Raw genomic sequence first — 12,748 nt, forward strand, 5'->3', positions numbered from 1 at the left:
GTGGCCCATGGTGGGTGCACAGAAAGCCGGGTCACGTTTGAGCACTTTCTACCTCCTGGGCGTCTGCCCGGTCCGGGGGGTGCTGCAGGGGAAGGAAGGGCCTGGCCTCTGCCCCCAGAATCTCAGGCAGTGGAGGAGGTCCACTGCATGTGACTCAGTAGATGCCGTTCGTAATCAAATGGGATGCAAAGTGTGAAGGGACCGCAGAGTTGGGGGGAGACAGCCCCCGGGAAGGTTGGCAGTGGGGTGTGGAGGACAGAGGTCAGGACAGTTTCTCGGGAGACGTGATGTTTGACTGAGGCTTGAGTCGTGGGGTTTGCCAGGCAGGGAAGGCGTTTTATTCTGCAGGAGACTGAAGCTTGGAGACGGGGTGAGATGCGGGCTGTCAAGGGCCTTGTGTGTCCCATGTGGGATCTGCACTTGGTCTGAAAGCAGAGGGAGCTGAGGAAGGGGTTTGTGCACTGGGGTGATGGGGGCTCCCCTGCAGGACTCTGGGGAGATCGCTTGCTGTTCTTGGGAGCAAGAGACCAAAGTCTGAGGCCACACTGGTGCCAGGCACTCCTTACGTGTTCTGACTCATTTCATGCCAGACGATGAGACTGAGGCACAGGGAGTGTGCACCCACACAGACGCGCGCGTGTGGGAAAAGACATGTAGTTAGTATACAGCAGGGCTGGAACCCGAGCTCCAGCTGGTCCCAGAGTTCCCCCTCTTGGCCAGGGGTCGGCAAACTTTTTCTGTGAAGGGTCAGATAGTAAATATCCTGGGCTTTGCTGGCTCCACAGTCTCTGCTGCACCTACCCAGCTCTGCCCTTGTCGCTCTAAAGCAGAGGAAATGAATGCGAGTGGCTGTGTCCTAATGAAACTTTATTTACAAAAACAGGTGGTGGGTCAGACATGGCCGGGGGCTGTAGTCTGCCAGCCCCTGCTCTCGATCTCTCTGTTCTACAGTTTCCACCTTAAGTCACATTTTAAAACAGATTACTTTATCAAGATTTACAGACCATGAAATTTACCCGTTTAAAGTGTACATTTCAGTGGTTTTTAGTATATTCACAAAGTTGTGCCACCATTACAGAAATCTTCGTCATTACTAAAAGAAACCCAATACCCCTTAGCAGTCACTTTCCATTCCCTGCTGCCTCTAGCTCCTGGCAGTCACTCATCTACTTTCTGTGTCTCGATATGCCTAGTGTGGACGTTTCGTATAAATGGAATCACACGATAACGTCTTCTGTGACTGGCTGTTACTGGGCACCGTGTTCTCAAGGTTCGTCCACGTGGCAGCATGTATCAGTACTTCGTTCCTTGTCCTGATCAGATAACATTCCATTGTGCGAGTACATCCCGTTTTGTTATCCGTTCATCCATCGGTAGACACCTGAGTTGTTCCCCCTTTTGGCTGTTGTGAATAATGCTGCTGTGAACACTCTCGTACAAGTGTTTGTGTGGATGTAGGTGCTCGTTTCTCTTGGGTACACCCCTAGGAATGGAATTTCTGGGTCACAGGTAACTCTACATTTAGTTTTTTTGAGGAACTTGCAGACTGTTTTCCACAGCGGCTGTGTTATTTTACTTCTCACCAGCAGTGCATGAAGGTTCCAGTTTCTCCACATCCTTACCAGGGTTGTCCATCTTTTCTGTTACAGTTAAGTCATTTTTAAGTCACTTGTTTTTCACCTGGGTGCGTGTCCTTTTCCTAAGGCGGTTGGTGGAGATGTCAGGAGTGGGAACATGGCTGCTCCGGGCTTCCTGTGCAGGAGAGATGCTCAGTGGCCCTTGACATGCCCCTGGGCATCCACTTTTCACCCTGCTCCCACTCCTCGGTTTCGATGGCACATGCGGCCCATTCCAGAGCAGGAGGTCGAGGTTGACCGGCTGGCCTGCACCCCCTGGGTCATCACGAACAGCCCCATCGAGACCCCACCTTTGCAGCAAGCAGGTGGTGGCTCCCTTCCTCCTTGTTCGCTGTGAGGGTAGCGTACTTTCTGCTTGGTCTTCCCTGCCAGACATACTTGGGCTAGTACCTTAGTTATCCCTTCTTCTTTCTGAGCCTGTGTCTTCTTTAGTGGTCAGACTCTCCTTTGCGGAGACGAACTTGACCCTTGTAACCTCTGAGGACCTTGCCATCTCAGAAGGGACATACCTTATCTAGATGGGTGGGTGGTTGTCCAAAAAGAGTCTGCTTGTGGCTCAGCAGACATTGATCGGTGCCCTGTGTGGGCCAGGCCTTTTCCAAGTGCAGTCTTTACCCCTCATTGTGTAGGCAAGCAAGCTAAGGCCCAGAGAGCTTAGGTAACTTGCCCAAGGTCACACAGCTCGTGGGTGGGAGAGCAGGGCCGGATCTCAGGGTGTGGGACTCTGCTGCCTGAGCTCTTGTCCGCTAGGCCACACTGCCTGTCCCGTGCTGCTGCGTTTTTCCTGGGCGTTGGGGGCCCTCTGCGTGGGGGCTGGGGTTGACCTTTTTGGCCTGAGGCCGTCTGCAGAGTGCCTCCCTGCAGTTACTGTGTTCACAGTTATCTCCCAGCCCGCACAGGTGCTTTGTGCATTCGTAGAACTGGGCTGGCTCGGGGTCACCAAAGATGCTCCCTCCTCCCCTTTCCTTGTGCCCCGTGTCCTGCTCAGAGCACCTTCCACCTTCCCTTCCCGTCTCTGCTTTCAGAAGCCCTGGTCCTCTGGGCACTCCCTCTCAGATGTCTCTCCTCCAGGGACGTCACCTGACTACCCAGGGTGAAGTTCGTTCCTCTCTTCTGAAATCAGCAGCAATTCACTGGGTACGGGGCATTTTCACGCTGTGTTGTCAAGTTCAGCACTTGGAGGGCAGAATTGGGGTCACTTCATTCGTGAGGATTCTTCCCTGTTTGACACTGGACCTTGGGCCCAGTTGAATTGCTTCCTGTTCTTCTGCTGCCCTCCTGGGCCTAGGACAGGGGAGATGCACCCTCCAGAGACTAGACCCCTGGCTTTTCCTTTTTTTTTGTGAGGAAGATCAGCCCTGAGCTAACATCCATGCCAATCCTCCTCTTTTTGCTGAGGAAGACCAGCCCTGAGGTAACGTCTATTGCCAATCCTCCTCCTCCCCGCCATCACCCAAGCCCCAGTAGGTCGTTGTATGTCGTAGTTGCACATCCTGCTAGTTGCTGTATGTGGGACGCCACCTCAGCGTGGACGGAGAAGCAGTGCGTCGGTGCGCGCCCAGGATCCGAACCCGGGCCGCCAGTAGGGGAGCGTGTGCACCCAACCGCTAAGCCACAGGGCCGGCCCCCCCCCCCCCCGGCTTTTCCTCGTTAATGTTAGCACTTGGCTGTGAGGCTTCAAGGTGAGGGCTCTGTCTGACGCACATAGTAGGTCCTAATAGCTACTTTTTGAATGGAAAAAGCAAAGTTTTAGATAGAAGTTTCTTGAAAACATTCCCCTCCAGCCCTGCAGATTGCTGCTGAAGTGTCCGTCTTGGAGCCTGGTGTTGCCTGGGAGGTACCTTCCTCACTCACCCTCCGCCCTGGCTGGTGCTGGGGTCACAGTGACAGTCTCCTGTGGTTTTATTTTGTCACCTTGTAGTCGGTCCCTTCTTCCTGCGCACAGAGCCAGCTTCACACAGGGCCTCCTGCTCAGAAGGGCCCAGGCTTGGTTTAGTGCTCTGCAGGCAGCTCCTGCTGGAAATTAATAATTTCATTTGTGTTTTGTGAATGGCGTCCAGTGGGACAGAGGAGCATGCACTGGGGACTTGGAGCCTTGGTAATTTGAGGTCCTGTTCCTTGTCACCTCCCTGCTTCCTGGGATGGGTTCTCAGCCACCTGCTGCTCCCTGTACCCTGATGTCCTAGGTCCTGCCCAGCCTCTCCCTCCCCATCCTTGCTCTGTGACTACTGCCACCTGGCATCCCCGGTGGGGTCTGGGTGGGGACGGCTGGGTGCGTGTGCCCCAGGGACGTTGGGGTGGAGTGTGGTGGTGGCTGTCCCTGCCCCGGGCTGGCGGCGCCAGGGCACGTCTGGTCTGGAGGCTGCGTATTGGCCAGAGTGAGCCTCTCACCCACCCTCATCCAGGTACCCAGCCCATCCTGGTGCACAGGCTTAAAGGGACTGAGTAAGGGATCAGCAGGCCGTGGGAAGGAGAGATGCCTCACTCAGTTTCCCCAGAGCCTGCGTCAGCTGGGACGTGGCGTGTTGGTCCAGTAGCTGGCAGGAGGGGATCCCAGTGGCTGGCAGCCCCAAATTTGGTCCAAATTGCAGGACAGGGCCTCTGGGTGCCTTTAAGGATCTGCACTCACCCTGGCATGTCCCTGCACCCCAAGGGAGCACTCCCTCAGGCCAGCTCCGTACCTGGGGCCCTCCTCTGTCTCCTTCCAAGCTTCTGAGTCTGACTTGCCTTCCTCGGGCACTTTCTCCTGCCTTTTAACGAGAGGCCCCGCGTTTTCATTGTGCGGAGCCCTGCAAATGATGCAGCTAGTCTTGCAAGTTGGTGCAACTTATGGAAGCCCAAGGACGCTTCCTGCTCTTGGAATTACACACATTCGTCTGTTCTTCCGCACTTGAACGTGGTGGGCTTCCAGGGGAGACGGGGCAGGGGGCAGCAAAGATGCTGGGCAGCAGAGCTCCACGCGTGGCCCCTGAGATGGAGGAGGACGGGGCTCCCATCGCGCTTTCCACGTGGAGAGACCCGAGCAGGCTCCCCCGCCTCAGAGTCCGTGTCCTCAGAAGGCCGCAGGGGACAGTACTTGCTCCCTGGGGCTGGCCAGCACGTTCCAGGCGCCTCCCTGGGGGTGCTTTCTTGTTCGATCTCCCCGACGACCATGTGGGTGGTTGTTTTCATTCCCATTTTACAGAAGAGAAGAGTGGTGCGTGGAGATGACCGAGGCGGAAACACCCGGGCTAGGTGTTCAGCACGCGTTCGTGGTGTTTGAATGGACGTGTGGTAGAGAGCGGACTGTCTGATGGGCTTTCGTGTTGAATTTCTCTCCATCCTTTCCCAGTCCTCCTTGACAGCAGGGAGATCCATCGTTGTCCTAACTGAGCACACTGTGGAGTCAGCGCGTGTGGCTCTGCCGCCGGGAGGTGGGGGTTTGGGCCGGCTTTGCTTGTGCGCCCATTTCAGCTGGATGGGCAGAAGAAGGTCCTCAGGGTCAGAGGTGTTAAAACAGAGGAACGGGCTGTGTTTGGAGGTGGTGAGCTGCTCGTCACTGGACTGGGTGAGAAAGGTGTGGGCCCTCATGCAGTGGACGCAGGAGGGAGTGGTTCCCTGGGGTTGGACTAGAGGATTCTCGCGTCTCTTGCGGCCGACCTGCTTCGCTGGCGTGGGTTTTACTATCTGCCTTCTTACCTAATGCCCCGGTGTTGGGAAGACAGGTTACTTCAGTTAGAACGCTTTGAGGTTTAAGAAACCGCAGGCCTTTTGTTTGCTCAGAATCATTTATTGAGCACCTACTGTGTGTGTCAAGCACTGCTGAGCACCACAGAGGACTTGGAGATAAATGGGGTAGTCCGTGTCCTCTGGCGTCCCCAGCGAGTGACAGCTGAGCATGCTGTATGCAGTGGGAGCACTGTGCCTGGGCCCTGTGAGCGTGGCCCACCTGCCCGCTGGGCCGGGGTGCTTGCGGGCTCGGATTTGTAGAGGAGAGGCCACGGGGTCCCTGCGGCTGCCTCCCCCAGTTTCTGCCTTGTCCTGTCCCCCTTTGCACCCTCTGTGTTGCTCACTGTCCACCGAGGAGGGACCTGGGTGAGTTCTGTCAGCAGATGGGTGTCCTGGGTGCTCCCTCGGACCTCTGAGAAAAAAATCTCTCAGCCTCTGTCCATAGTAGGCAGGGTTTGTCTTCCCTTCTCCTGATCAGTTGCCCAAGTGGATGGAAAGACATCTAGGGAACTGTAAGGAGTGGCCTCTCTTCATAATAGATACCCTAAAAAGTAATGGCCAAGACAGCCCAATTTTCTGGAGCATTTGCTAAGCACTGTTTCATTCGGCCTCTGAGATCTCACAGATGGGGTGGGGCAGGATCCCAGGCCCATCTGACTCTAAATGCCTTGCCCTTTGCACTGTAGAAGAGCTTTTCTAGGCCCCCGATGCTCTGTTTTGGGAGCTGGCCAGGCAGGGAATGTAGATGACGGAGGTGGTGTGGGTGTGGAACAATAGGGTGTGGTGGAGAGTGCGCCAAAACGGAGACCATGATCCTTCCTAGAGAGGCTGAGCCAGCCGTTGGTCAGCAGAGGGAATAGGACCCACGTGGCTAGATCTTCAGACTTTTCAAGAGAAATTGGAAGTTGGATTTATATGTTGCATTTCTTAATTTGACACGATGGGAACGAATTCAGAAATGTAAAAGCAGCGCTGCCTAGGTAGTGTGCAAACCAAGAAAGCCATAGCGTCCAGCAGAACAGGCCTTTGAGCCACCAGTTTTCATCTCCCGCCCTGTTCCAGGGCGTCCACGTGGAAGCAGGCCTTGGACTTACACTAAGAAGGTCTTGACCGAGCCTTTAAGACCCGCTCTGAGTCCTGCTCCTCCAAGAATCGTTGCCCAGTCGCCGCTAGGCTCCCTGGTTCTGACGTCCCGGTGAAAGGCATGGACAGCAAGCCAGCACTTCAGAGCCCAGCTCCTGTGCGTGGCTTCCCGTCTCCTGCCCCTGGGACCCCGGGAGTCTCAGCGTCAGGGCGAAGAGGCGGGAATGGTCACATGGAACCAGGTGGTGGGGGTCTGCCCCCCCGGGTGTCCTCGCCTGCACGGGGAGGTGGTGAGGAGGAGCGAACGACTCAGGTGTTGGGAGTCCCGGCTTGAACGATCAGGTCTTGTGACGGGAGAGTGATGGTGAGGCAGCACGCTGGGCCCGGCGTGAGCAGCCAGGGCAGGAGGTACCGAGGGACGGACGCCAGCTTCACCCGAGGCGGGCCTGGTTCACCTCCCGGCTCAGCCCCTCACGGTCACATGACCCTGATCCTTGAAGCCTTGGTTTCCCTTCCCGAGTGGAGGCTCGCTGCCCGCTTTGCAGGGGCGGCAGTGAGCGCATTCCCCTTCCCAGGCGCGCTGGGGAGTTAACGCCAGGGCATTCCTGCCCGCATCTGCTCTTTCAGGGAACACCTTCAGCACTCTGGCCGGGCTGGTCTTCGACTGGACGATCGTGAAGGACTCGGAGGCCGGCGGGTTCTCAGACTCCCACAACGCGCTGCGGTGAGAGGCGCCTCGCCTTGAAGGGAAGCGGGAAGGGGTCGTCGTTTGGCTCTGTGGGCCGGGGGCTGTCATTGTCGCCTCCGTCGTCATCGCCGTCAGCGAGGAGCCAGGTCGATTCCCAGGGTGGGGCCGGCGTTCCCCTGGACTGCTGAGGGAGAGGGTTTCGGCTCGCACAGTTGTATGGGAACCGTGCTGCTTCTGCAGCCCACCGGGGTGTGTGCAGTGGGAGATGGTCGAGGAGGCTGGGATGTCCAGCTGCAGAAGAGAAAACATCCCAGATGATGGAGGGGGTCATGGGGTGCAGGGGAAGGGTTGTGTGTGGCCCCAGGGGGCAGCCCTCCCGTTGGGGTACATTGAAGGGGAGACAGGTTTCAGCTGAGAGCTGTTCTAGCGGTGACAGCCCTTCACAGACGCAGGAGGCTGTGCTCCCCAGCACGGGGGACGCGGATGGCCTCCTCCTGAGGTGGAACCGTTACCTGTCTTGATGCGTTTCAATTCTCCCCACGGCCGTGCTGGCTTGCATACCCCTGTTTTCTCTGCTTTTCTGATGTAGAAGCAGGTTTAAGCCACCTGTCTCAGGTTGGTAAGTGGAGGAGCTGGGATTTGAACTCAGATTTATAGAAATCTTCACTATCCAATGTGGTAGCCACCAACCCCATCCTGGCTACTTAAATTTAAATTAGGTAACATGAAACGTTCAGTTCCTCAGATGCACGAGCTGCATTTCAAGGTGTCGTCGGCTCTGTGGTTGGTGGTTACTACGTATTGGACAGAGCAGAGGTGGAGCAGCTCCATCGTTGCAGCAAGTTCTGTTGGCCGGTGCTGGTGCACATGCCAGTCTGGGCTTCTATCTGTGCTGTACTGCATTGCCTCCTGCTTTATTAAATAAAATTTTAAGAGTATAGTCCCTTTTGGGAGAGGAAGACTTAATTTTTAAAAAAATTTTGTAGCAGTTTTCAGCCTACAGAAAAGTTGAAAGTACAATGCAAAAAGTGGTTTCCCTGAACCATTTGAGAGCAAGTTGTCAACCTGACACTCTGTCACCCCCACTTATTTTGATATGCATTTACGACCACTAAGGACATCTTCCTGCATGTCCACAAGACAGTCATCAGGATTAGGAAATTAACACTGATGCCTACGGTCATCAGACCTCGTTCGAGTTTTGCCAATTTTTCCCATTTTATCTTTTGTAGCAGAAAACCCAGCCCAGAGTCACCTGCTGCGTGTTGTCCTCTCGCTTTTAGTCTCCATCAGCCTGGGACAGGTTCTTGGTCTTTCTTTGACTTTCAGGACCTTGACCCTTGTGAAGAGTATAGTCCAGTTGTTTCGTAGGATGTCCCTCATTTCAGGTTTATCTGATGTTCCCAGCTGTGAGACTCAGAGCTTTGTATCTTTGGCGGGAACATCACAGAGGTGCAATTCTTATGGTTCTGATTGCACTTACCGCGCCTTCGCCTGTCACTGATGACGTCACTGTCACCACTTGGGTGAGGTGGCGTCCGCCAGGGTGCCCCACTGTGAAGTCACCCTCTTACCTCCTTTGCGATCAGTAAGTATTTCGTGTGGAGTTGAGAGTCTGGTCTTTTATTTACGCCTTCGAAAGTCCCGCCCGGGGCTCTGGGAAACATCCAGGCTTAGCTCACGGCCGTCTGCACGGCAGACGTCCTCAGGCCCTGACTGCGAGCCGGTTGCCCTCCTGGGTCAGAGCTCTTTTGGGGCTGGGACCGTCAGCCTCTGCCTTCTGGACAGGCTCTGGAATTGCTGGTATCTCACGCAGCCGGGAATAGGGCCTTTCCAGTCAGAGACCTGGATTCCGGTCCTGGCCTCAGTCACGGCAGGTAACCCTTCTGAGCATCAGCTTCCTCCTCTTTCAGACGGAGGAGACCATTGATAGTGCTGGCCTCGGAAGGCGGCCGTGTGGGTTCACACACCGACGGGGGCCTGGCGCACGTGAGATGTTCAGGGAACGCTGCTTCCCTGCCCCTTTCTGCACCACCAAGCCCATCTCCTGCCGTGCCAGCCCCCTAAGCTTCCAAGCACTTGGTGTGTGAGCTGAACGTTAACCAAAATCCAAGGCGCTGGGCGTGTAGGAACCAGAGTGTCCTGGATTTTTGTTAAATTCAGCATGTGACACCTAGTAAAACGGGCAAGGGACTAAATCATGGCATAGTGCCGTGCCCCACAGATCTCAGGGAGAGTGAAAACATGTCCAGTGGATTGCCCTTGTTTGGGCGGAACCATGGGTTTATTTGTACATCGCAAGCTGCAGGTGAGAGACTGTACCAAGGGGGTCCCTTGAGCCAGCCCTGCTTACCAGCCCACGCTCTGGGGAGGGTCCACCGCATCCCGACTTCGCTCCCCACCTGGGCTTCTCCCCGCATCCTGACCCCAGGGAGATAAGATGGGACGTGATCCACTCTTCCTGATGTCTGAGGGGGGTCATTGAGAATCATTTCCCAGAGGCAGGAGCTAGCCCAGAGGGGTAGGCTGGGGAGCTAATGGGCATTGCTCATGCCACCCTGGCTGGGTCTGTGGTCTCGGGCTGCTTCTTAGGTTCCATGGGCCTCACCATCCGCATCTGTGAGACTGAAGCATTTCAGCTGAGCAGGCGGTCTTCAAATTTCAGTACCTGTATTTTACCATAATCACTTCTGGGTTTTGATAAAATGCGGATTCCTAGGTTTCGTGCAGACAGGCCTGGGCCAGGGGCCAGGAATCTGCATTTTTCACAAGGACGTTGGTGATTCTGATGTGGGGAGTTTCAGGGACACATTTCTAGGGCAACACCACTTATTTGCGCATCTGGCGCCTAGTAGGAGGTGCTGGTAGACGGTGACCGTGTTAGGTTCTTTGGTTCCACTTGTCAGGTGTGACGATATGTTCCTTTTCCAGAATCCTCCCGTTCTTGGAGTCTACGTACATACCTCCTTCCTACATCTCAGAGATGGAGAAAGCGGCCAAGCAGGGGGACACCGTCTTGGTGTCCGGGATGAGGACCGGGAGCTCCAAGCTCAAGGCTCGCCTCCAGGAGGCCGTCTACAAGGTGGGCCCTGGGGCTCGGGAGATGCTGGGCTTCCGGGGGTGGAATGAGGTTGACTGTCTTGCTCATACCCGTGTATACATTTCGTAGTGGAAATGGGGTGCCCTGTCTTGAGGGTTTCCCTGTTGGTGGAGTGGAAACTTCTGCGGGTGACTCCAGATTTTTGTTGGTTTGGTTTGTTGTTTGGGGCCATGACTTGAGAGAGACGGTTGGGGCACTGGAGTGCACCATCTCTAAAGTCACAAAGCATTTGCTCCGTTCTCAGTTTCAGGAGAGGTCCAGGAGCAGGGGGGTTTTCATTAACTAGCCCGTTTTCAGCAAGCTGCCCCTGTCCTGCTATAGGGACCCGCCCGGGCATCTGGGGCTCTGTGCAGACACCTGGGGGCTCCTCAGCATCCTCCATGCCGCCTCTCCCTGCGCCCCCACTTGAGCCCCGAGGCAGGTGGTCCCATTTGAGGAGGCTGGGGCTCCTCACCCGCCCCCCGCCACAGCACCCCGGCCTCGCTAGCGCCTGCTTCTCCATTGACGACCCGTTATGAAGTGGGCACAGAGGGAAGCAGGGTGAGAAGCGGGTTTAGCCACGGTCCTGGCTCCTTCTCAGTTCTTGTGGGTGACGGTCCCTCCTGCCCGTGCCTCCTTTTGAACTGCAGACCTGAGAGCTTCCTTTTCTTTGCCTCTTTCCTGGGTCCGGGCGGGAAGGTCGTGGACCTCCAGCTGTCATTTCGCTTCTAAAGTGACGGTTGAGAGAAATCCTCCTCTGGTCCGCACTCTGTAGTGGTTTACCAGTAGTGTGGGAGTCCTGTAGGGTTTTGGAAACGTGGGACATCCGTGTCACAGGCGCAAGCCCACAGCACTCTGCAGTTAGTACTGGAGACAGTTTGCTCTCTTTATCCTGGGCCCCCGGGTGGTGCACAGACTGGGCGGGGCCAGGCCCACCATGAACTTGTCCTGCTCGCGGTTGGTCGGTGGGTTCCCTGCCGGCTGCGCTGGAAGCACCTGCCCACCCAGAGCCTGGGCTCTGAATGGTTTTCTTTCTTTTTTAATGTGTCAGAGATGTTATTTAACTTCCTGTTAAGTGAGGAAACCTGTAGCAAGGGGTTCAAAGGAGAATCCAAAGAATTCACGAGTAGATGCAGAACTAGTCGATACCCACAGGACGGTGATTGACTGTACCTCCACCAGAGAAAATTCTGTGGACAAGAACCATCTGCTTTGCCAAGAGCTTTCTTCGACTTGCAGAGTTGCCGGACCACTCAAAGTCCGCGGAAGGTGCGGGTCCCTCGGGAGTCTCCTGACCCGAGGGTGCACTGGACGGGACACGTGTGGTCTTCCTCCCATTTCAGCCTCTCACGGGTTTCCTGCTGGGAGGTGGGGTGCGAGGTGGGCGGGGAGGGGCCGAGGAGCAGGGCTGAGCACTCGTCAGAGACGCACGCCTCTCCCCCTTCCAGGCTGGTCTGCGGCTTCCCAACCTCCCTGGAGTTTAGGGCTTTTGTGGGGAGAGACCCCGAGCCCCTGCTGGCCACAGTGTGCAGGGATAGCACTCCTGGCTCCTCACCTTTCTTCCTCTTTAATTACTCTTGTAAATTGAGCTGCAACATGCATAACGTGAATGACGTGCTCAGGACATTTTGGCGACGACCTCTGAACGTGTGCCTGCCACACACACGGGATCCCCTGGGGTTTGGGGGATCCCCTGGGGTTTGAGGGATCCCCTGGGGTTTGGGGGATCCCCTGGGGTTTGGGGGATCCCCTGGGGTTTGGGGGATCCCCTGGGGTTTGGGGGATCTCCAGGTGTTGCCTTGTTTATCACCCCAAGCTTCCCTGTCCCGGCATGAACATCCTGAGAAGTTCTCAAGATTCTCTTTCTTCTGCCCACATCCCTTCCTTCCCCGACCCACCTCGCCTTTTCTACCCTCTTCCTCATGTCAAGAACGTACGCCCTGCCGAGGTCACGCTGCTGATTTTGGAGAACATCCTTCTGAACCCAGCTCATGACGTCTACGTGATGGTGGGGACCTCCCTTCGCTACAAGGTGCAGAAGATCAGGCGAGGGAAGATCACAGGTGGGCCGCTGCCTCAGTTTGGTCACCATGGCCGAGGCTCCCCCTCTTTTTCTGGTGAAATACACTTACTAACATAAAATTTACCGTCTTAACTATTTTTAAGTGTGCAATTTTAGTGATATTGGGTACATTTACATTGTTTTGCAACCATCACCACCATCCATCTCCATAGCTCTTTTCATCTTGCAAAACTGAAACTCTGTACCCATTAAACAGTAACTCCCCATTTCCCCTCCTCCCAGCCCCTGACAGCCCCCGTTCTACCCTCTGTCTCTATGGATTTGACCACTCTAGGGACCTCATGTAAATAGAATCATCTGGTATTTGTCCTTTTGGCCCTTTTCATGTAGTATGTCCTCAGGGTTCATCCATGTTGTAGCAGGTGTCAGAATTTCCTTCCTTGTTAAGGCGGAATCATATTCCACTGACTGTATAGACCACATTTTGTCTATCCATTCACCTGTCGATGGACACTTGGGTTGCCTCCACC

At 55.5% G+C, this 12,748-nt stretch overlaps 1 protein-coding gene across 8 annotated transcripts in view; it reads left to right on the forward strand.

Moving 5' to 3' along the window:
- LOC131420539 (nuclear pore membrane glycoprotein 210-like) overlaps positions 1-12,748 on the forward strand; it is a 109,832-nt gene that overhangs the window by 18,327 nt on the left and 78,757 nt on the right. For 7 of the 8 annotated variants that reach the window (XR_009223567.1, XM_058566669.1, XM_058566678.1 and 4 more), the window contains exons 4-6: positions 7,056-7,152; positions 10,048-10,198; positions 12,126-12,258. Coding sequence is in view for 7 of the 8 variants with exons in the window: in XM_058566669.1 (XP_058422652.1) it covers positions 7,056-7,152; positions 10,048-10,198; positions 12,126-12,258 (381 nt within the window). In the remaining variant the exon portion in view is untranslated. The remainder of the gene's footprint in view (positions 1-7,055; positions 7,153-10,047; positions 10,199-12,125; positions 12,259-12,748) is intronic. The other variant, XM_058566685.1, reaches the window with a different exon arrangement.

The sequence above is a fragment of the Diceros bicornis genome, chromosome 2, assembly GCF_020826845.1.
Source record: "Diceros bicornis minor isolate mBicDic1 chromosome 2, mDicBic1.mat.cur, whole genome shotgun sequence".
NCBI classification, from domain to species: domain Eukaryota; kingdom Metazoa; phylum Chordata; class Mammalia; order Perissodactyla; family Rhinocerotidae; genus Diceros; species Diceros bicornis.